At 47.1% G+C, this 22,468-nt stretch overlaps 1 protein-coding gene across 29 annotated transcripts in view; it reads right to left on the bottom strand.

Annotated features, from left to right (window-relative positions):
* Positions 1-751: 751 nt before the first annotated feature.
* The window catches only part of SLC23A2 (solute carrier family 23 member 2), a 59,337-nt gene continuing 37,620 nt past the window's right edge, over positions 752-22,468 (bottom strand). The window contains exons 9-18 of one of the 29 annotated variants that reach the window (XR_011676961.1): positions 20,354-20,474; positions 19,099-19,255; positions 14,833-14,980; positions 14,089-14,194; positions 10,337-10,466; positions 9,028-9,165; positions 7,424-7,519; positions 3,377-5,980; positions 3,230-3,275; positions 752-3,182 (exon numbers count right to left, since the gene is read on the bottom strand). Coding sequence is in view for 1 of the 29 variants with exons in the window: in XM_071417589.1 (XP_071273690.1) it covers positions 5,748-5,980; positions 7,424-7,519; positions 9,028-9,165; positions 10,337-10,466; positions 14,089-14,194; positions 14,833-14,980; positions 19,099-19,255; positions 20,354-20,474 (1,129 nt within the window). In the remaining 28 variants the exon portion in view is untranslated. Of the gene's footprint in view, positions 5,981-7,423; positions 7,520-9,027; positions 9,166-10,336; positions 10,467-14,088; positions 14,195-14,832; positions 14,981-19,098; positions 19,256-20,353; positions 20,475-22,468 lie in introns of all 29 variants that reach the window. The other 28 variants (XR_011676959.1, XR_011676955.1, XR_011676960.1 and 25 more) reach the window with 28 other exon arrangements.

The raw sequence follows: 22,468 nt of genomic DNA on the forward strand, positions 1-22,468 counted from the left end.
TCTGGCTCAGGGAAGCACTGACTCGGCGAAAGTGAGCGGGGCTGGGTCAGGATTGATATTCCAGCAGCATCTCCAGGGCTGGCAGGGATCAGAGGCCCTTTGTGGTGGGAGAGGACAATGGAGCCGGCCCCAAACCCCAGGATTTGTCCCCAAACACGGGGAGAGCTTCCCCCGACCCTCAGCTCCTGGGGGGGGGGGGGATGCAAACAGAAAAATAAAAATAAAAATAAAAATAATAAAAATAAATCCGGGGTTTGGGGTGGGCACCTGTGGGAGCACAGGGGCTGTGGAATTGGGGTAAAATCCTGATTTTTGCCAGGTCCTGCTCGCTGTCACCAGTGCTCAGGCAGTGGGGCCTGGAGGGGGGAATGGAGCAGGAATCCCAGGAAGAATCCCAGGAATGGGAAGGGAATCTCAGGAAGGGGCAGGAATCACAAGGAATGGGCAGGAAATCCCATTCAGAATCCCAGGAACAGGCAGGAAATGCCAAGAAAGGGGCAGGAATCTGAGCCTGTGCCCCACAAACCCAGGAACTCCCCGAGGTGGGAGCTGAGGGTCCCAAAGGCTTTTGGGGGTTGTGGATTTGGGCAGCTCCAAAGACTCTGGGTTGGATCTGGCCACCACCTGGATTCTGAAATCAATAATCCATTCATCAATTAATGAATCATCCATTAGGGAGGAATCCTTCCCTTCCAAGCCAAACCATCCAGGATGCTGTAATTCCACAATTCACCACCAAAGGAACAATCACTGCATCTATGCCCGCGTTTATTTATACTGAACAGCTTTAAAAATACAGAATAAAATAGCTTTATCTACTATTATTCACAACATCTGGTCCAAATATTACATTTTTAAATATTTAGTTGTTTAATGAAGCAATGTTAGGAAAAAAAAAAAAAAAGGAATATTAAAAAAAAAATCCGTAAAAGAATTACACATCTTGGAACAAGAACAACAAAAAATAATCCAACAAAAAAACCCCCCCAAAATAAACTTTTGCTGTTGAACAAAAAAAGTTTTACAGCCAAAGTCAGTCACGAAAAGTCATGGAAAAAAAAAAAAAAAAGGAAAATTTATCCCCACCGCCTAAGAACAGTCAATAGTTGTCAATAGTTTGTTATGCCAGAGGTTGTTCTGAACAGACAAACACGGGAATTACTGGGGCTGGCAGCACGGGGGTGCCAAGGAGGGCAGAGCCACCATGGGGATGGAGCAGAGCCACCCTGGGGATGGGGCAGAGCCACCCTGGGGACAGCAGAGCCACCCTGGGGGGGACAGAGCCACCATGGGGATGGAGCAGAGCCACCCTGGGGATGGGGCAGAGCCACCCTGGGGACAGCAGAGCCACCCTGGGGATGGGGCAGAGCCACCCTGGTGCCACCCTGGGGACAGCAGAGCCACCATGGGGACGGGGCAGAGCCACCCTGGTGCCACCCTGGGGACAGCAGAGCCACCCTGGGGAGGGCAGAGCCACCCTGGTGCCACCCTGGGGATGGGGCAGAGCCACCCTGGTGCCACCCTGGGCAGGGCAGAGCCACCCTGGTGCCACCCCCAGCCCCAGCCAGGAGCACCCAGGGTGGCCCCCAGCCCATCCCAACTCTCAGCCAGCCCCGGGACCCCCCCAAAAGCACAAACTGCACCAGTGGGGCTCTGCTGCACCCCCGCCAGCCCCGCCTGAAACGGGAAAGGAAAAGGGGAGAAAAGAGAGAAAAAAGCGGATTTTGGTGGGAGAAGGCCACAAGGAAGGGGAAGTGGTGCTGGTCTCAGCCAGGCTGCTCAGGTGGGGGAGGCATCCAAGGGCTCAGCCAAACCAGCAGACTCGGGCTCTGCCACCACGAGTGCCTGCAGCGCTGTTTGTACCCAAAACGTCAGGATCTGCACAATTCTCTGGGGTGTAAATGAGCCAGTGAGGGGTTTTCTCCAATTCTGCCCCCGAGGGCTCAGCAGGGAGGAAACAACAAAAGGCTCCAGTTTTGGGTAGGAACACAAAGATGGGTAAATAAAGTATACACAACCACTATAGATTCGTCAATGAAGAAATTCTACCATCACATGACATTGTCATGACACTCATACCACTCCCTCCCAGGAAAACAGCGCTGTTATCCTGAGTGGAAATGTTATTTTCTTAATATATGGAAATAAAATACTGCAATATTCATGTACAAACCAAGTTGTCATATTTCAAGTCAGTATTAAAAGGCAATAAAAGCAAATTTGGGGTTGAAAAGGTTTGAGCTTTCTGAGCTAAGTCCCTCCAATATGACAACGTGAATCAATCATAGCTGTCAGCTACGAAACCTAAATTTCTATAGGCATAATTTGCAAGTATTTGCTTTAGAAAACGTGTTTCAACATGTCAGCAAGAACCCTTAATTGAACCTAAAAAAAATACAAGAGAATATCAATTACAAAAATCCCAAGTTACTTTGTTTGTATACACTGATGCCACCTCTGATATGACAAAATGAGATTTCTACCATGAATATTTGCCCTTCCCTCTCCAGATCTGGTTGAAAGTTCTCGTCACCTCTTCACTCACCTCTCAGCTGCCGACTTCCCTGGGTGCTTGGGGTCTGGCTGTTGGGAAGGGCAGGGAAGGACAGGGAGCAAAATCCAGCATTGGCAGTCAGGGTGCACCTGGACGTCCCCAGCAGACGCAATTTGTGTTTAATTCCCCCCAAACCTGCGGCTCCATCCTCTGCAGCCCTGCCAGAGCTTGGCACAGGCACCTAAATCCCTGCAGTCTGGGATTTTAATGCTCCCCAAACCTGCAGCTTCATCCTCCCCACCCCTGCTCAGCAGAAAATCCCTGGAATTTGGAATTTCACAGCAGCCACTTGGCAAAGCGGCCAGGAGAAGGGACCAGGGAAAGGGAAGGGTTCAAGGTCCAAAATCCCCCCCTGCAGCTGCACAAACCTGGGGTGAGCTCAGGGATCTCCCAAAGAAAGCACAGATCTTCCCCAGTGCAGCTCCTCTTCCCAAAACTCAGCCCAAACCTCCCAAGCCCAGCTCAGCCCAGCCCTTCCTGCACACCCAGGGTCCCTCCTGAGCCTGGGGCTCCCCTCTGACCACTCACCCTGGGATCCAAACTGATCCAAACTGGATCCAAACTGAGCCAAACTGATCCAAACTGGGATCCAAACTGGGATCCAAACTGGGATCCAAACTGACCCAAACTGGGACCCAAACTGGGATCCAAACTGGGATCCAAACTGAGCCAAACTGGGATCCAAACTGGGATCCAAATTGGGATCCAAACTGGATCCAAACTGGGATCCAAACTGGGATCCAAACTGGGATCCAAACTGATCTAAACTGGGATCCAAACTGGGATCCAAACTGAGCCAAACTGATCCAAACTGAGCCAAACTGGGATCCAAACTGGGATCCAAACTGAGCCAAACTGATCCAAACTGAGCCAAACTGGGATCCAAACTGGGATCCAAACTGATCCAAACTGAGCCAAACTGGGATCCAAACTGGGATCCAAACTGGGATCCAAACAGAGCCAATTCCAGCTGTTCCCCAGGGCAGGCCTGGGCTGAGGGAATGGGCACAAACCACAAAAAGAATTAAAAATCCAACAGAAAACTGGGCTGCACCTGCCTGGAGAATGCCGTGGGGAAGGGAGGGGGTTCTGCTCCAGGGAGGAGACAGAATTTACCCAGGATTTGCTGCCCTGGGGCTGGGGAAGCTCCACTGGGAGCTCACCTGGATTCCCTCAGCAGGGGGAGAGGCAAAGCTCTGCTCTCACCCCTCCTCTCTCTGCAGCCAGCTGGAATTGAAAGCTTTCCCTCCCTTTCTCCACCTTCACAGGACAATCAACTCTGGCATCTGATGTTCCACAACCCCTCAGGCTGCTCAGCCACCAGAGGTGCATTTGTTTTCCTTCTGGATGGGCATTTTTAACCCCATTTTTAACCCCATTTTTAACCCATCTCTGGCTGGGGGATCTGGAGTCCCTGTGCCACTGAGCAGAGCTCCCCACACCCAAACCGTGTGCAGGGGCACCCAACCCTCGCTCCCTGGGGAGGAAAACACTGAAAAATGAGCAAAAATGACTTTTTTTTGTTTCACAGGCAAACCAACCTCGTCTACCACACAACGACTTCCGAGCAGCTCTGGAGCCCAAGTGACACCAGGACTGCAAAGGACTGAGAGTTCCCCGAGGGAAGCAGGAACAAAGGCATGCTTGGGCACGGGGAAAATGGGGGAAAACAGTTTTTGGGAACAGCCATGGCATGCTGAGAACGAGCTCCACGGAGCCATTCCCACTCTACACTACTGAGCTCCGTCCTTGCCCTCCCCACCCCAACCCGTCCATGCTTCAAAAACCCAGAACAAATTCCCCTGGGAGCAGACTCAGAGAAAACAGAGCTCCTGTGCTCCTGTCCAGTAGTCAGACTTGGATAAATAGGTCAGGGGGTTACAGGATCTACTGGTATGGTTTCCCAGGAATACAAAATGCAAGCACCGTAGAGCATTACTGGCCTTGAAATTACATTACACAACATTTCCCTGATGATCTCCACAGCTGAAAACGCTTTAGGGGCCACACTGAAGTCTAAAACTAACTTGCAATAGTAAGAACATTAAACAGGAATAAAACTGTTAATCATGAATGCATGATGAGCGTGAACACCCACATAACAGCAGAGCTGAGACTATTCCAGGCAGGAGGAAAAGGTCTGAGGTGCCCTGGTTGGACCCAATACCCGTGAAGCCATGGGTGGGTGAGGCTGCAGGTGCAGTGTCTCTGCTCTCCCTAAGCCCTTCCAGCAGGATCAGCCTCTGCACAAGCCCCACAAGGGGACAAGAGCCATCAGCAAAATAAAATAAAATAAAATAAAAGCCCTGCTCAGAGCCAAGCGTGGCTTTCCCTGCAGGAACAACTGTGAATGGCTTGGAGCTGCTCAGATAATCAGCATTTCTGGCCAGGCCAGGACTCATCCTGCCGGGCACTGAACCCTGCAGCTCCTGTGTGAGCCCAGCTCTGCCATCCCTGGAGCTGCCCAGGGAAACCCTTGGGGAAGGCAAAGGTGCAGAAATGAGAAACGCTGCCAGGAGAAGAAGGGGCTGCTGCAGACTGAGCCAGCCACGGCTCTCAGAGGCTGAGTTATTCCAGAAAGTTCCTGTCTGAGCACTGGGGTGTCACTGCAAGCACAGACTGGAACTCTCCTGGGCTGCCAGCATCAGCTGAGCCGTTTCCAGGGCACTGAGAATGTGCAACTCATGAGCAGCACAGCAGCATCCATGGGGCCTGACATCAGCTGAAGGAAATGATTTCTCCTTTTCTCTCTTCTTCCCCCTCCCCTCCTTCTCCAAGGTTCAGCTTCCCTGGCATAGCCATCGCTGAGGGCTCCAATAAAATCACAATAAAAACCAGAAATTTGCAGCAGCACCTCCACCTAAACCCATTAAAAACCAGCAGAATTAGGTGCACAGCTCTCTCCAAGCTCCCAGCAGAATTAGGAGCACAGCTCTCTCCAAGCTCCCAAAATCAGCAGGATTTGCCCCAGAGACACTGACCTGGCTGCCAGCACCCACAGCAGGAAAAGCTTTTTCTTTTTTTTTTTCTTTTTTTTTGTCTTCTTTTTTTTCTTTTTTTTTTAAATCTGTCTCAGCTCTGGTTCCAGAATTTAAATGCAGATATACAAAACATATATTTTAATGCTTCTTAATCAGCAAGAAACTGCAAATACATCTTTGACTACAACTAGATAATATAATTTCAGCTAAGGCTATACTGTAGCTTCTGAGTCTTCATCTGAACTCCTGCAGCTGCTGCTTTTCCTGAAGCCTTTCCACGTGTACCCCACGAAGGTGGGGCTGATGGGCAGGAAGCTGAAACACCTGTACTTTTTAATGAAGTTCATGCCAAAAGGCAGATCATAGGTTTCCATGCCATCCAGGGATTTGCTGCCTTTGCCAACCCCTTTCTTCCACTTCCGAATTCCCCTTTCCTCAGGGCTTCCTAAAAATCAGAATAGAAGGAGGAAAATGTATTTGTATTTATGGATATCTTGACATGGACACAAAGCAGAGCCTGAAAGAAGGAGGAGAACACCAGGGCTCAGCCACCAAGTTCAGCAAAGCTCTGGGAAGATGTTCCAGGCTCCCCAAAAAGGGAAAAACCACATTATCTGCTTTATTTTGTAACTGGAAGTCAAGGCAGATTATTCCTCTGGAATGGAAGCAGGTTTGGATCTCAAATCCAGTTTTACTGTGTCTCCTGGAGGCTGGCTTGGTTTTAATCAGGTTTTTTAGGTGTTTTACAGGATGGGATTTTAACCTGAGGTGTCCTCAGGGGAAGGGAGGGCAGCTGTGAGGATTCTGCTCCTGCTGCGGAAACCAAAAGCAGGATCCCCTGCTGGTGTTCTGCCCCAGGGAACTCTGCCTTTCCCCAGGGAATTCTGTTTTTATCCAGGGAATTCTGCCTTTCCCCAGGGAATTCCACTCTTTTTTTCCAGGGAATTCTGTCTTTCTCCAAGGAATTCTGTTTTTATCCAGGGATTTCTGCCATTTTCCCAAGGAATTCTGCCTTTCTCCAGGGAATGCTGTCTGTACTCAGGGAATTCTGCCTTTCTCTGGCGAATGCTGTTTGTACTCATGGATTTCTGCCATTTTCCCAAGGAATTCTGCCATTTCCCAAGGAATTCTGCCTTTCTCTGGGCAATGCTGTTTGTACTCAGGGAATTCTGCCACTTCCCCCAAGGAATTCTGCCTTTCTCTGGGCAATGCTGTTTGTACTCAGGGATTTCAGCCATTTTCCCAAGGAATTCTGCCTTTCTCTGGGCAATGCTGTTTGTACCATGGATTTCTGCCATTTCCCAAGGAATTCTGCCTTTCTCTGGGCAATGCTGTCTGTACCATGGCTTTCTGCCATTTCCCCAAGGAATTCTGCCTCTCTCTGGGCAATGCTGTCTGTACTCAAGGAATTCTGCCATTTCCCCCAAGGAATTCTGCCTTTCTCTGGGGAATGCTGTTTGTACCATGGGTTTCTGCCATTCCCCAAGGAATTCTGCCTTTCTCCAGGGAATGCTGTTTGTACTCAGGGATTTCTGCCATTTTCCAAGGAATTCTGCCTCTCTCTGGGGAATGCTGTTTGTACTCATGGATTTCTGCCATTTCCCCAAGGAATTCTGCCTCTCTCTGGGGAATGCTGTTTGTACTCATGGGTTTCTGCCATTCCCCAAGGAATTCTGCCTCTCTCTGGGGAATGCTGTCTGTACCATGGCTTTCTGCCATTTCCCAAGGAATTCTGCCTCTCTCTGGGGAATGCTGTTTGTACTCAGGGATTTCTGCCATTTCCCCAAGGAATTCTGTCTTTCTCCAGGGAATGCTGTCTGTACCATGGCTTTCTGCCCTTTCCCAAGGATCCCTGGCTGCCACTCCCCAGGAATGCTGCAGGGCTCACCTGGGATGGTGTTGTCCAGCACGAAGGCCACGCAGCCCCCGACGAACATGGCCGTGGTGAGCAGCACGTTCAGCACCTGATCAATGCCTGCAATTCCTGCAGCAACAGGGAGGAAACCTGCTGGGATTCCATCCCCCACAGCCCCCTGAATGCCCCTGGGCCTGGGCTCAGCGAGGGTTTGCTCAGAGAGGGCTCTGGGAGGCAGGGGGTGGATGCAGAACCTTCCCCCAGAGCACCAGCACGGGACATTGTTCCCCAAAATGCCACTTTCAGGAAGTCCCAGCTGCTGACAGCAATGTCACAAAGCACCATTTCAGTTCCTACTGCAGGCACAGCTAGTCAGAGCTAAGCAGAAAACCGTGGGGTGCAGAAGAGAAGCGTTCAGACTGTGAAATTGTACTTTTTATATAGGAATTCTTTTATAAATCTTTTCTATAATTATTCTGTAAGTAATAATAATTATTTTAATAAAGATTTTATAAGTAATCCTTTTTGTAGATCTTTACTTTTCAAAGGGGCAAGGATTCACAGCCCCAGTTAGGGAAGAACACTGCATTAACCACAAGAAGCTTGAGGGATCTGCTTTTCTAACCACTTACAGCAGGACAGATATGCCCTTAAATCCTGGTCTGCAGGCACAGTGGAAAGAAAAGTCAGTTAATATTTGGTTTAAAAACGCCCAGACAAACCCAAAGCAGTGAAATGTCTCCTTTGAGTCCATGTCTGGTGACACACACTGGGCATGAGCACTGCTGAGGGTCACATGGAAGCAGAAAAGCTCCCCAGTGAACTCCTCAAAGCTACAATTCCCTGAACACTCTGCAAAGGAACTCACTAAAATTAAAATCAACACCCAGAACACGTCTGAGGGACAGAAAGTTCTACCCCCAAACAATTCCCCACCTTCCAAACTCTGCCTTGCTGCTTTTCCCCTTAATCTTTCAGCATCATTTTCAGCTCACATTCACCTTTTCAGTTTTTATTTCATCCCAGCTGGTAACTGCACCCAGAGACAGCAGGAAAGCTCCAGCTGTGTCCCACTGGAACATTCCCTGCAGGTCTCAGCCTCTCAAAGAATTCTCTGAACACAACACAGAGCTTGTCTGGACCTACAGCCTTTCCTGTTTGCATCATTTGGGGATTTTCCTCCCTAATTTGGGGTTTTTCCCCCATCATTTGGGGTTTTTCCTCCACAATTTGGGGTTTTTCCTCCATAATTTGTTTTTCTTCCTCCATAACTTGGGGTTTTCCTCCATAATTTCCGTTTTTCCTCCATAATTTGGGTTTTTTCCTCCATAATTTGGGTTTTTCCCTCATCATTTGGGTTTTTCCTCCACAATTTGGGGTTTTTCCTCCATAATTTGTTTTTCTTCCTCCATAATTTGGTTTTTTTCCTTCATAATTTTTTTTTTCCTCCATAATTTGGTTTTTTCCTTTCATAATTTGTTTGTTTGTTTTTTTCTCCATAATTTGGGTTTTTCCCTCCATAATTTGGGGTTTTTCCCCCATAATTTGGGGTTCCCCTTCCTGACCCTCTATACCTGCTGGGTTTTCCAGGTGAGCACAAGGCAGAAGTGCTGGTGGGGAGGAGGAGCAGCACGTACCTGTGACCAAGGGGTTCTGTTTGAGATAGCTGGGGAGCACGAGCCCAAAGAAGATGGAAAATCCCAGCACAAAGAGGTTGCGAGAGGAGTTGAGATCAATGAACTGCAGGTTGGACAGACCCACGGCCGTGATCATCCCTGGACACAACAGAACAGCCCAAGATCAGCTCTGAGGGAACTTTTTTCTTCAAAAAACCCATCAAAACCCAGCAAAATATCCCTGGAGACACCCCCCAGTACATTTGGAATAATTTGTTAGAAAAGTGCACGGGGTTTTCTCAATAGCACAGCAACTGCTTTTTCTTCTTTCTCCTTTTAATCTGTATTTTGGGAAACCAGCAAACCTGAGAATCAGTGCACCACGAAACCACAGACCACTGCAACCAGAAAGAGAAGATTGTGGTAGATTCTCAGCAAAGGAAGGTTTTGGTAGATTATTGGGAAAGCAGTGTTACTCTATCTCTGGGGATTTCCTTCTGTTAAGCAAGCCAGTAACATTGCTTTGTGTTTTATATATATTCTTATATATTTTACTTTTGTGTTTTATATATATTTTTGTGTGTTTTATATATATTTATATATATATTATGTTTTATTTATATTTATGTATATTTTACATAAAAGGATCAATCTTTTTAATTACAAAACATGTCTGGAGGAGCACAGAGGTTCCTATTATCTAATAGGAGATAGAGAAGGTTTGGGTAGATTCTTAGGAAAGGAAGATTTTGGTAGATTACCAGGAAAGCAGTGTTACTCTCTCTCTGGGGATTTCCTTCTGTTAAGCAAGCCAGTAACATTGCTTTGTGTTTTATATATATTGATATACATTTTATTTTTGAGTTTTATGTATATTTGTATATATTTTATGTTTTATTTATATTTCTATATATTTTACATAAAAGGATCAATCTTTTTCATTACAAAACATGCCTGGAGGTAGATTCTTAGGAAAGGAAGATTTTGGTAGATTATCAGGAAAGCAGTGTTATGTTACTCTTTCCTCTGGGTATTTCCTTCTGTTAAGCAAGCCAGTAACATCCAGCGATTTCTGCTTTGTGTTTTACATGTATTTATATATATTTTTATTTATATATTTTATTTTTGTGGTTTATATATATTTTAATATATACTATGTTTCATTTATGTTTATATATATTTACGTTTTATCTATACTTACAAATATTATGTTTTCTTTATATTTCTATATATTTTACATAGAAGGACTCATCTTTTCCATCCCAAACCATGCCTGGAGGAGCACAGGGGTTCCTGTCATCAGCTGTTCCTGGGAAGGCAAGGCCCTTACCAAAGAGGGTGCAGAAGAGAGCCCCCAGCACGGGGTCGGGCAGGGAAGCGAAGAGCGCGCTGAACTTGCCCACCATGCCCAGCAGCAGCATGAAGGCAGCTCCGTACTGGATCACCCTGCGGCTGCCAACCTGCGGGAAACAGCACAGGACACGCGTGAGGGCAGCCCCGGCGCGGCCTCACACCTGCTGCTGCTGCTGCTGCTGCTGCTGCTGCTGCTGCTGCTGCTGCTGCTCAGGGCGCGCTGCAGCTCCTTCCTGGCGCCTGTGCTACTCTACTAGCACATGTACAGATAATATACACATGGTGTATAGATACTGTACTCACAGGTGTACATATAATATAGATATAGTGTACATCTACTGTACTCGCACGTGTACATATAATATACATGGTGTATATATACTGTACTCGCAGGTGTAAATATAATATAGATATGGTGTATATCTACTGTACTCACAGGTGTACATATAATATACACATGGTGTATAGATACTGTACTAGCACGTGTACATATAATATACACATGGTGTATATCTATTGTACTCACAGGTGTACATATAACATAGATATGGTGTATATCTACTTTACTCACATGTACATATAATATATATATAAGTTTATATCTACTGTACTCACAGGTGTACATATAATATAGATATGGTGTATATATATTGTACTCACAGGTGTACATATAATATATACATGGTGTACATATCTATTGTACTCACAGGTGTAAATATAATATATATGGTGTATATCTACTGTACTCACAGGTGTACATATAATATAGATATGGTGTACATCTACTGTACTCACAGGTGTAAATATAATATAGATATGGTGTATATCTACTGTACTCACAGGTATACATATAATATAGATATAGTGTGTATCTATTGTACTCGCAGGTGTACTGTATAATATATATATATACACACTACAGTATATATATTATATATATATATCATATATACTATATATAGTACATACATACAGTTCTATACTATATATTTTACTATATATTATTCTATACTATATATACATTACATATACTACAATATATTTAAAAATACTATACTAATCTAAAGAATACAGAAAGGAAACTTCCTGAATGCTAAAAAGATAATAATGAAAACTCAAACTCGTTACTCTTTCCAGAGTCTTGACACAGCTTGGCCAAAGAGACAAAACAACTCACAGCAGAATCCAGTGAAACAATCTCCAAACAATTCCACACAAGAGCACAACACAGGAGAAGCAAATGAGGTAAGAATTGTTCTCCTTTTCTCCGAGGCTCCTCAGCTTCCCCGGAGAAAGGATTTTTCAGGCAATGCGAATGCCACACTGTGCGTGTTTCCTTTTGGTGCTGCAGGGCTCAGCTGAGCCACAGCTGCTCTGCAGCCAAGCTCAGCCTCCCCAGGCCAGCCCTAAAACCGTCTGGAACTGCCTCAGTCACCAGGAAAGCTGGTGGAACCCAGCTATGGGAGAGAAAGCAAAATGGAAATGGAAATACATCAAATAAAGGCTGTGTGCTGCCCTGGGCCACGGGAACAGATCAAACAGTTGGTGGGAAGGAGGGGCAGGGTTTTTAGGCTTAGCCCAAGCTCAGGGCTGAATGCAAATCAGGGCTGTGCTAACACTGAAACCAAGGGCCTGCATTTCCTTCCCCGTTTTATTTTAAGCAGCCAAGATTCAAGCAGGCTCTCTGTGGTGCAGGGGTAGTGGATAAACCCTAAGTTGGTATTTTTTAACATCCTCCACTGCCACAAAAGGTGCCCCAGGGACAACAAAAACTCCTTTACATGAAGGTGGTTTCTAGAAAAGCCCTTTGCACGTCCCCTGGTGCAGAGCAGCAGGGTTCAAACAGGAAATATTCATTTGTTCATCACGTGTGACTGAGCTGAATGAGGGAAATGAGAAACACCAGCTAAAGAGGTCTGGGGAGAGGAAAATCCTTCCTTGCCCCCATTCCTCACTGCTGAGCTCCAGGTGAGCTCCTTCCCCTGCAAGCAGAGCTGTGCTGCACCATAACTGGAATTAGAACAGAATTGAGCTGGCACCTTTCTCTGCTCTCTATAGAAATATTCATTGCTGCAGGGCCACTGAGATCCTGCCCTACAATTCTCTTCCTGCCAGAAACAGGCAAATCCTTTGAAAAGCTGCATGACAGTGACATTTATTTATGCAAACAAATTAAAGCTACTGAAAACATCCCAGGCAGCATTCAGCTCAGGCTCTGCATTGATTCCCAGCACACACACACTTATTTTGGAGTGATTATTTTGGAGTGCATCAAATGGTACCTGGAGCCTCCATTTCAGCATCACCACCATGGCAAGAGCTGCTTTAGCCCCAGCTAATCAGAGTTAATTAATCTTGCTCTCATCCAGTAAAACACACACTGGCTCAAAAGCTTTTGCAGCACCTCCATCCAGCAGAATTTAAAATTAATTGTAATTACACACCAATTTCAAGGCAGGGAAAAGCCCTGGTGATGCAGCACTGAAGATTTCCTCTCTCAAATCAACAGCAGAGCATCTCTAGGCCAAAATTCTACCTGAAGCTGAGGAACTGCTGGGTTTTGGGGAATGAAAGTGCAGAAAGGGAACAAGAGCACAGCCTGGGCAGCTCCACTCCCTGCCACAGCTGCCACTTCAACTTTGCACTGCCCCAGCATGAAATGCACGCTCATTTCTGTGGGCTGCTCACAAAAACAAGTGCTGCTCATTCATCTCAACCCCCACGGAGCAGCAAGGGGCAGGGAGAACAGAATAAACCTTTCTTTAAGGGTTTTTTCCGAGCAGAACTTCTCTCCTAGGAGATTTCCATCCGCTGGGTGGTGCCTGGTACAGACAGCAGATGGTGCTGTTAGTGCTGAGCTGCACCCCAAAGCAGCAGAATCACCCTTTGTGCAGCACGAGGGAGGGCTGAGGACAAATCAATCATTTATGTGAGCTCAGGCCAGGGGGTGAGTTACTGCAAGTGGGGACAGACATCTCCTATCCTTGCACAAAGGATTTATGGCTCCCACATTCAGCACCCAACGAGGTGGCCCTATTTACAACCTAAACCACTCTTGGTGTTCCTGACCAAGGTTAAATTTACATTATCAGGCAGATTTCTCTGCAGCCAAGGCCTCCCAGCTCAGCCAGGCACAGAGCCAGCCCCACACGTGAGCAAAGGAGCTCCTCAAGCACTCACACATTTTATTGAGCAGCATCACCACAAATACATAAACCCCCAAGCCTTAAAGGCAAATACTGAGGGTCCTTTTAGCTCTGAAATGACCTTGGCTGCAGCCCTGTGCCAGTGCCCTGTCCCAGTACAGACTCAGGTAAAGCCCAAGCACCTCATGTTGCATTTTACTGTGTGTGGGGCATTAAAATTCACTTCCTACTGATGCTTTCAGAGCAAGCCACCCAAAAAGCAGCAATTTCTACCCAGTTTACAGTGTGTATGCCTCAACTCAAACACCCCAGAGCCCTGGAATGCTGCCTGGGTTTTCCAAGAGAGTTTATGCAGCAGCATCTGCTTTATGGGGATTCCAACTGCATTTTACTCCAAATAAAATGATTTTTAAGGTCCTGATGAGCAATAATGCATTTCCCTCAGACAGGAGTTGGTGCAGACAGTCGGGTACACTCAGAATGATCTGAGAAGTTTGTGTGCACAGGAATGGAGCAGAGTGGGCTCCTGGAAGGGGATTATGAACACAAGGAACCCCTGAGGGCTCCCAGCCAAGCACTTCACCTTTGTGATGCCCAGGACCCCAATGTTGGGGCTGGAGGAGGTGGATCCATTCCCTGTCCCAAAGACTCCATCCAGAACACAGGAGAGCCCCTCGATGAAAATCCCCCTGGAAATCCCAAAGAGAACACAAGAGCCACGTTGGTACAGGCACACATTCACTGGGGGTGCTCCTGAGTGCCACAGGGGCCTCTGCTCCACATGGCATTCCTGAAATTCATGGCTCAGGCTCCAACACACCTGGAAAACACTCGGGAGTTCTGCTTCCTGAGTCTTAGATCCCCACATTCTTAAACTGAGGAAATTATATTAAAAATTCAGGTAAAATTTCAGAGCTGCTCTATTTCTAAACTGCACTCCAGGTGAGTCTTAGAACCCCACATTCTTAAACTGAGGAAATTATATTAAAAATTCAGATAAAGCTTCAGAGCTGCTGTTTCTGGGTGGTTTTGACAGCCCCAATTCCAGAACCAGTTTAGAGCTCTTTCCCTGTGGAAACTGTGCTGGTAACTCCCACAGACTCCAGCAGGAATGGGACTGGGATTCAAATGTAACAAAACAACCCCAGATGCCATTTCCACCCTGGATTTCAGATCCTTGGTCCTTGTGTACCAAAGTGACCAAAACACAACGTGACCAGGGTGCAACATTTCACCCCAGAGCACATCCCTGCTTATCCAAAAGGGGAAAAACCCCAAAAAACCCAAAGAGTCTGAGGCAGTGGAGGTACTGGTGGCTGGGACAGACCTGTTGATGGCGTGGATGGGAGGAGGAGGAGCGCAGGAGAGCCTGGCACAGGCGTAGTAGTCGCCGATGGACTCGATGATGCTGGCCACCACGGCGCTGAGCATGCCGATCACCCCCGCCGCCGAGATGGTGGGCAGCCCCCACTGGACTGTGGAGAGAGAGAGACACTGAAACAGCCCTGCCCCAGAAATGGAGCTCAGGACATCCTCTGGGTGCTGCTGTTCGCAGCGTCTGAGGATGAGGGAGGAGATGAGAATGTTGACTCCATGTTCCACAAGGCTTGAGTTATTGTTTTATGATATATGTTATATTAAAGCTATACTAAAAGAATAGAAGAAAGGAATTCATCAGAAGGCTGGCTAAGAATAGAAAAGAATGATAACAAAGGCTTGAAAAAGAATAGAAATAGAAAAGAATGATAACTGAGACAGTCTGGACAGCTGGGCTGTGATTGGCCATTAATTAGAAACAACCACATGAGCCCAATCCCAGCTGCACCTGTTGCATTCCACAGCAGCAGATAACCACTGGTTACATTCTGTTCACATTCTGTTCCTGAGGCCTCTCAGCTTCTCAGCAGGAAAAATCCTAAGGAAAGGATTTTCCATAAAAGATGTGTGTGACAGTCCTGGACTGCCCAAACCCCTGCCAGGGGCTCAGAGAGCCTGGCTCAGAGCCCAAGGCCCTGTGACTTTGATTTTAACCCATGGAAAAAATTACCAACCTTATACGAAGATCTGCAAGCCACAAAAAAGCAGAATAATAACTAGTTTGTCATGAGGTGAAAAACAAATTTTTGGGGCTTTTAGAATGGGGGTTCAGGGGGCAAGATGGAGGAATCTGGGCCTGTCCAGCCTTTCTCCTTCTTGTTCTTGGCCTCCATCTTCTGCTGTGATGGTGGCACTTTGGGATTGGTTTAGAGTAGAAGCTCACTGTCTAACACAGGTGATGGGTATTGGACAGTAATTGGAAATATTGTACAGGGAGTTTTTAGTATAAAAAGATAACACTGCCCTGGGGCAGGCACAGTGCCTGGGAACAGACCTTGGCAGGCCAGGAGAAAGAATTTTACAGATAAGAAACAACAAACAACCTTGGGAATGAGAACTGCAGAGCTCTGACTCCTTCTTTGAGCACCAGGCTGGGCAAAGAGACTTGAACACATCCTGGGGTCACTGTGAGCAGTTAAAGCCCTGAGACCCCAGCACACAGCCTGGCTACCCACACACACAGACCTGGGGGAATTGTGCAGTGCTTTGGGCTGGGAAGGGCTTTTGGGACCCCCCAGCACTGCCCAGGTCACTGCTGGCCGTGTCCCCAGGTGCCACATCCACCCTGCTGCTCAAATGCCCCAGGGATGGGGACTCCAGCACTGCTCCAGGGCTGGGCAGCCCTTCTGGGCAGGAAATATTCCCCAAAATCCACCCTGAGCCTCTCCTGGGGCAATCTGGGACTGTCCCCTAAATCCTCCTGTCCCTTATCCTTAGCTGGGATAAGATCCCAAATCCCCCTGGCTCTCCCCTCCTGTCAGGGGGTTGTGCAGAGCCAGAAGTTCCCCCTGATCCCATTTTCTCCCTCTGGGCCCCTTCCCAGCTCCATTCCCTGCCCTGGGCTGGCCCCAGCCCCTCCATGTCCTTGTCCTGAGGGGCCAGAAGTGACCCTGGGAGTGAGGGGGCCCTCCCCAGTGCCCAGCACTGTTTATTTACCTTTGATGGGAACAACAAACCCCCTTCACTCTAACACAGTCTGGCAAGTTCAAGGAGATGAAAGGAGCAAAGGAACAATTGCCAAAGCAACTGCTTTGATCACACTTGGAAAAATCCCAGGGAATCATAAAACCTCACAAAAAAAAAAAAAAAATTAAATTCCTCCTGTTCAGGAATCAGGAATTTGATCTACAGCTTGTGAGAAAACAATCCTGGCCAGTGAGGCAAATGCCACTGTATTATTATTGCTCCAAAAAGTCACTTTGGTCACAAGTCTAGTCGACCAAACAGGATGGCAACAATCAGCTCTGATCACTGCACAAACACCTCCCAGCTCCAAATTTTTGTAGTAGAGAAAATAAGATTAATTTAAGCCTGCAGAAAAGGCTGGCAGGTTTTCCACAGCAATTGCCTTGATGCTTTTATCTCTTTGAAATAGATGAGCCTCCTGCAACAAAGGGATCTTCAGTCACACAGGAGTGAATGAACCTCACAAATACAAATGGGCTGATCAGGGTGGAGAAGTTTTCCTCCTCTTCTTTTCCAAAAGCCTCTATTCTTCATCTGCTGCTTTAGAAGTGGTTTCTTTTAAGAACCAAAGCATATGGGAAACCACAACGAAGCTGCCTCATCACAATGTGGTGGCACAGCTGATAATTCCTGTACTTCTATTCTAAAATAATATTATTCCCTAATTACCTTGGTAATTTCTGAAGGGTGAGCCAGTTGTGCAATCTCACACCATAAACCCAGCCTTTAACAGCTTTAAACTTAGAGCTGGCCAACACAAAAACACCTCCAAAACGTTGGGTGAAGTGTTTGGTGCTCTCCTGTAGATGATTTCACTGCCCTCTGATAAGCAGGGCCTGGCATTCCCTGACTTGCCTGTGCCAGCAGTGCCTTGGCAAGTCAGGGCATTTTCCTACAGCTGTGCTCACCCTGACTGGGTGTGTTTGGGGCAGGGGAGTGCAGCAGGCTGGGAGAAACGCCCCACAGAGGGGATTCTTCAGACAGTGAGAGCCAGGGAACCCAGCAGAGCTGTAAAAACCTGGCCCTGGCCCTGGGCAGCATTGCCAAGGACTGATAAAGCAGTGATGATCTCCATGTCAGAGGGGCAGCCACTGTTAGCAGGAGTCACCCAGGCCAATCCTGCCAAGTGCAGCTCCTTGGGTGAGACTTAAGGAATCAGCTGAACACAAGGAAAAACAACAAAATAGACCAGCAGGCAATGAGAGTGGTGTGTGCTGAACTGTGGAGTGGGTGGGACTGGGAGGGACCCTCAGAGCCATCAGCAGGGACCCCTCCCACTGGCCCAGGCTGCTCTGAGCCCTGTCCAGCCTGGGACACTGCCAGGGATGGATCATCCACACCACCCAAAGGTTGTGGAATAAACCACTGAGAGAGGCAGCAGAGCTGTGGAACAGGAGGAATGGCCCTGCTGGGCTCCTGGGGAACCAGAGCAATGACTGCTTGGTTCTGGGGTACCAGGGCCATGGATAAACCACTGAGAGAGGCAGCAGAGCTGTGGAACAGGAGGAATGGCCCTGCTGGGCTCCTGGGGAACCAGAGCAATGACACTGCTGAGTTCTGGGGTACCAGAGCAATGACCCTGCTTGGTTCTGGGGTACCAGGGCTATGGATAAACCACTGAGAGCCAGCAGAGCTGTGGAACAGGAGGAATGGCCCTGCTGGGCTCCTGGGGAACCAGAGCAATGACCCTGCTTGGTTCTGGGGTACCAGGGCTATGGAATGCACCCCAGACAGAGCCAGCAGAACTCTTGAACAGCATCAATGACCCTGCTGGGTTCTGGGGAACCAGGGCTAAGGAATAAACCCCAGAGAGAGCCAGCAGAGCTCTGGAGCAGGAGGAATGGAATGGCCCTGTTGGGTTCTGGAGAGCCAGGGCTATGGGATGCACCCCAGACAGAGGCAGCAGAACCCTGGAGCAGCAGCTCTGGCCTTGCTGGGCCCAGGAACAGCACACTTAGAGGAGCAGGGCACCTTGAACCAGCACACAGAGGAGCAGGGCACCTTGAACCAGCACACTTAGAGGAGCAGGGCACCTTGAACCAGCACACTTAGAGGAGCAGGGCACCTTGAACCAGCACACTTACAGGGGCAGGGCACCTTGAACCAGCACACTTAGAGGAGCAGGGCACCTTGAACCAGCACACTTAGAGGAGCAGGGCACCTTGAACCACGGTGCCACCAGCAGCACTGGCCCCAGCAGCAGCACTTACAGGGGTAGGGCACCTTGAACCACGGTGCCACCAGCAGCACTTACAGGGACAGGGCACCTTGAACCAGCACACTTACAGGGGTAGGGCACCTCACACCAGCAGCACTTACAGGGGCAGGGCACCTTGAACCACGGTGCCACCAGCAGCACTTACAGGGGTAGGGCACCTTGAACCATGGTGCCACCACCAGCAGCACTTACAGGGGTAGGGCACCTTGAACCATGGTGCCACCAGCAGCACTTACAGGGGTAGGGCACCTCAAACCAGCACACTTACAGGGGTAGGGCACCTTGAACCATGGTGCCACCAGCAGCACTTACAGGGGTAGGGCACCTTGAACCATGGTGCCACCAGCAGCACGCCGCGGCGCGCGTCCGTGCGCGCGTAGAAGCCGTACTTGGAGCTGTCCGGGGGGAACACGTCTGTCACCGTGAAGATGAAGCACAGCAGCCAGGACACCAGGATGGCCAGGATGATCTGGGGACAGCAGCACAGGGGCCAGTGAGATCACAGCTGCCACGCCAGGGGTGCTGCACAGCCCAGAGCCTGAGCTGGGGGAGATGGATCCGGAGGGAGCTGTGGGGGCTGGATGGGAGGTTTGTGTAGCAGGGATTTGTATGGAAAAGACAGGCTGTGTACAGGTATTGTATGGAAAAGACATGCTACATACACATACTGCATGGATTTGTATGGAAAAGACAGGCTGTGTACAGGTATTGTATGGAAAAGACAGGCTGTGTACAGGTATTGTATGGAAAAGACATGCTACATACACATACTGCATGGATTGGTATGGAAAAGACATGCTGTAGACAGATACTGTATGTAAACAGTATGTATAATACATATTATATATAGATACTGGATGTATATGGTATGTAAAAGACATACTATATATAAATACTGTATGTAAAATACATATATAGATATTGTGTGTATATAGTATGGAAAATACATACTGTATGTATATAGAATGTAAAATACACACCATATATAGATACTGTATGTAAATGATATGTAAAAGACATACTATAGATACTGTAGGTAAATAGTATGGAAAATACATATTACATATAGATACTGTATGGATTTGCATGGAAAATACATATTTATATATAGGTACTGTATGGATTTGTATGGAAAATACATATTATATATAGATACTGTATGGATTTACATGGAAAATACATATTATATACAGGTGCTGCATGTATTCATATGTAAAAGACATACTACATGTAGATATTGTATGCATACAGTATGTAAAATACATACTATGTATAGATACTGTATGTAACTAGTATGTAAAAGATATATTTTATGTAGATACTGTATGCAAATAGTATGTAAAATACACACCATATACACTCTATGCAAATAGTATATAAAATGCATACTATATACAGATACTGTATGTAAAATACATATTATATTTAGATACTGTATGTAAATAGTATGTAAAATACATACTATGTATAGATACTGTATGTATCAAACCAACAACATCCCACACCCACCCAACCATTTTTTTGTTTTCTTTTTTTTGCCTAAGGAAGAACAAGTTCAATGACTTACAGGGAACATCTTGAAAAGCTGCAGCCTGTATGCTGTCCATCCTTTCTTGGATTTATAAATGGGCAAGGGAAATTTGACATTTCTGGCATACTGAGAGAACAACAGCACCAGGAAAATAGTCCTGAGAAAGAAAAGGAGGATGAGGAGGGTGGGACAAGAGAGAAATGTCATTAGCACCAATTTATCTATAAATTCTTTTTAGCACAAACCTCTCCAGACCCTTTGCATGCAGATTTTCAATTTCAGCAGAAGACAAGGCAGCAAAATGATTAAAATGATTATTCCTCAAATGCCAAATCTGAATTCTGAAGTGCTGCAAAAGTCAGCAGCTGCAGGCAGATAAATGGACCAGGGAGAGGCCCAGACTGAAGGGGGATTTTCAGTTAAAATTCCTGTGCTGCTCCTTCCTTCCTCCCAAACTCCACCTGAGGTCCAGGGCTGTCTGTGAAGCACAGAACTTGCTGCCAGCCCCTGGCAGGAAACAGGGAACCTGAAGGGCTGTGGACAGGAATTTCTACATTTCAAAACTTGCACCAAACTTCAAAGCACTTGGGGAAATTTCTGTCAGGGAAATTTTTTCTGTTTTTCAGAATCAAGTTTTTTTTTTAAATATTAATCTTTCACTAAATAGCTGCAAATGAAGCAGAATGGAGCCCAAGCCCCAAGATTTGCTGCCAGTGCAGTCCATCAGTATTAGGTATCTTAATTCTTATTCATTCCCCCCATCAATGACACTGCCAAGCTCCTCTAGACATTAAAAATTATTTTTTACAGCTAAAATAAGCCCCCACTGTCCTGAAGAATCAGAATTCAGGGCACGTTGCTCAATCCTGAATGAGCAATTCTCAATTCTCAGCCCAGCTCTGCTCTGCAAGGGCCTCCCCAAGACTGGAGCTGTCTGAAGCAGCAAAGCTCTGCTGAAATCTGAGATTATGTTTTTATCAGCTGACTTGAAAAATAAAGAGAGGATTTTCAGCCTCTCCTCTGCCCCGGATCAGACACAAACCAGTTTTCCTCTCCCTCAGTCTGCAGGAAAAGGAGGGGCATTTACAGCCCTCAGCAGCCCAGGAGAAAAGCAGAATATCCATCTTCTCCATGCAGGAAACCCCAGAAACTCCCCAAAATCCACCATGGGCTCCCTCCCTCCCACACCAGCCCTGAGCACAGGGAGCTTTGGATGCCATTTAGCACAGAGCTGTAAAAAATACAATATTCAATTATTGCAATGAATTTTCCACTGGCTGCACGGGAGAGTGGCTGTGAAACAGCACCAAACCCTTGAATGCTCCAGGAAAATCTGGATCAACAGGCAAATCAGGAATAATTGCCCTTGTTACCAATGTCTGAGAGAGGGAATAAAGCAGCCATGGAACAAGCCAGGCCAGGAAATTGGGAAATTGGGAATCCTGCAGCTCCCAGAGGCCCCCAGGTGATTCTGCAGGGCCAGGGAGAAATGCGGGACCTTGATCTATCCCAGAACACCCAGGATAATTCCAGGAGCCACATCTCCCAAGGCTGGAACCACTCCTGAGTGGCTCCCACAGCTGTGGAGCTGCTGTCAACAATCCCCTGCACGTTTCTGCAGAAGCCAGAAATATTTTATTGACTGGCTAACATTTAAATCCTGCTCCTGAATTGATTTAATTTTTTTTTTCCATCTGCAAAAATGTCAACTTTAATTACACATTTCTATGTCCAATTCAAAGATGTGCTTGATTCATTCAAGTTGGGGCATTAAGTTAGCCCCAACTTGCAGAGAAATTCGTTTTACAGACAAATAAAATGTTCCTTTGGACCAGCTGCTTAATACAATAAAATCACAAAAATACTCCTGATGCCAACATGCAAGATAAAACAGAATTAAAGAGCCCTTTTAATCATAAGCTGCACTTACAGAATACTTTACATGTTCAAAGCATTGTGCAAACAGATTAGTGAGATCACAATCTGATCTCACCAAGGCATTCATTCCTCTGCTCCCAGAGCCAGCACTGCTGGTGCTGCACATGGAGGAGCTTCAGCCTCTGTGCTCCCTAAAACTGGGTTCCAATGGAGCTGTTTCAGCTCTGTGCTCCCCAAAATGGGGTTTCAATGGAGCTGCTTAAGCCTCTTTTC

The sequence above is a fragment of the Agelaius tricolor genome, unplaced genomic scaffold (assembly GCF_023055355.1).
Source record: "Agelaius tricolor isolate 1412-34295 unplaced genomic scaffold, bAgeTri1.0.p SCAF_70, whole genome shotgun sequence".
In the NCBI taxonomy this organism is placed as follows: Eukaryota; Metazoa; Chordata; class Aves; order Passeriformes; family Icteridae; genus Agelaius; species Agelaius tricolor.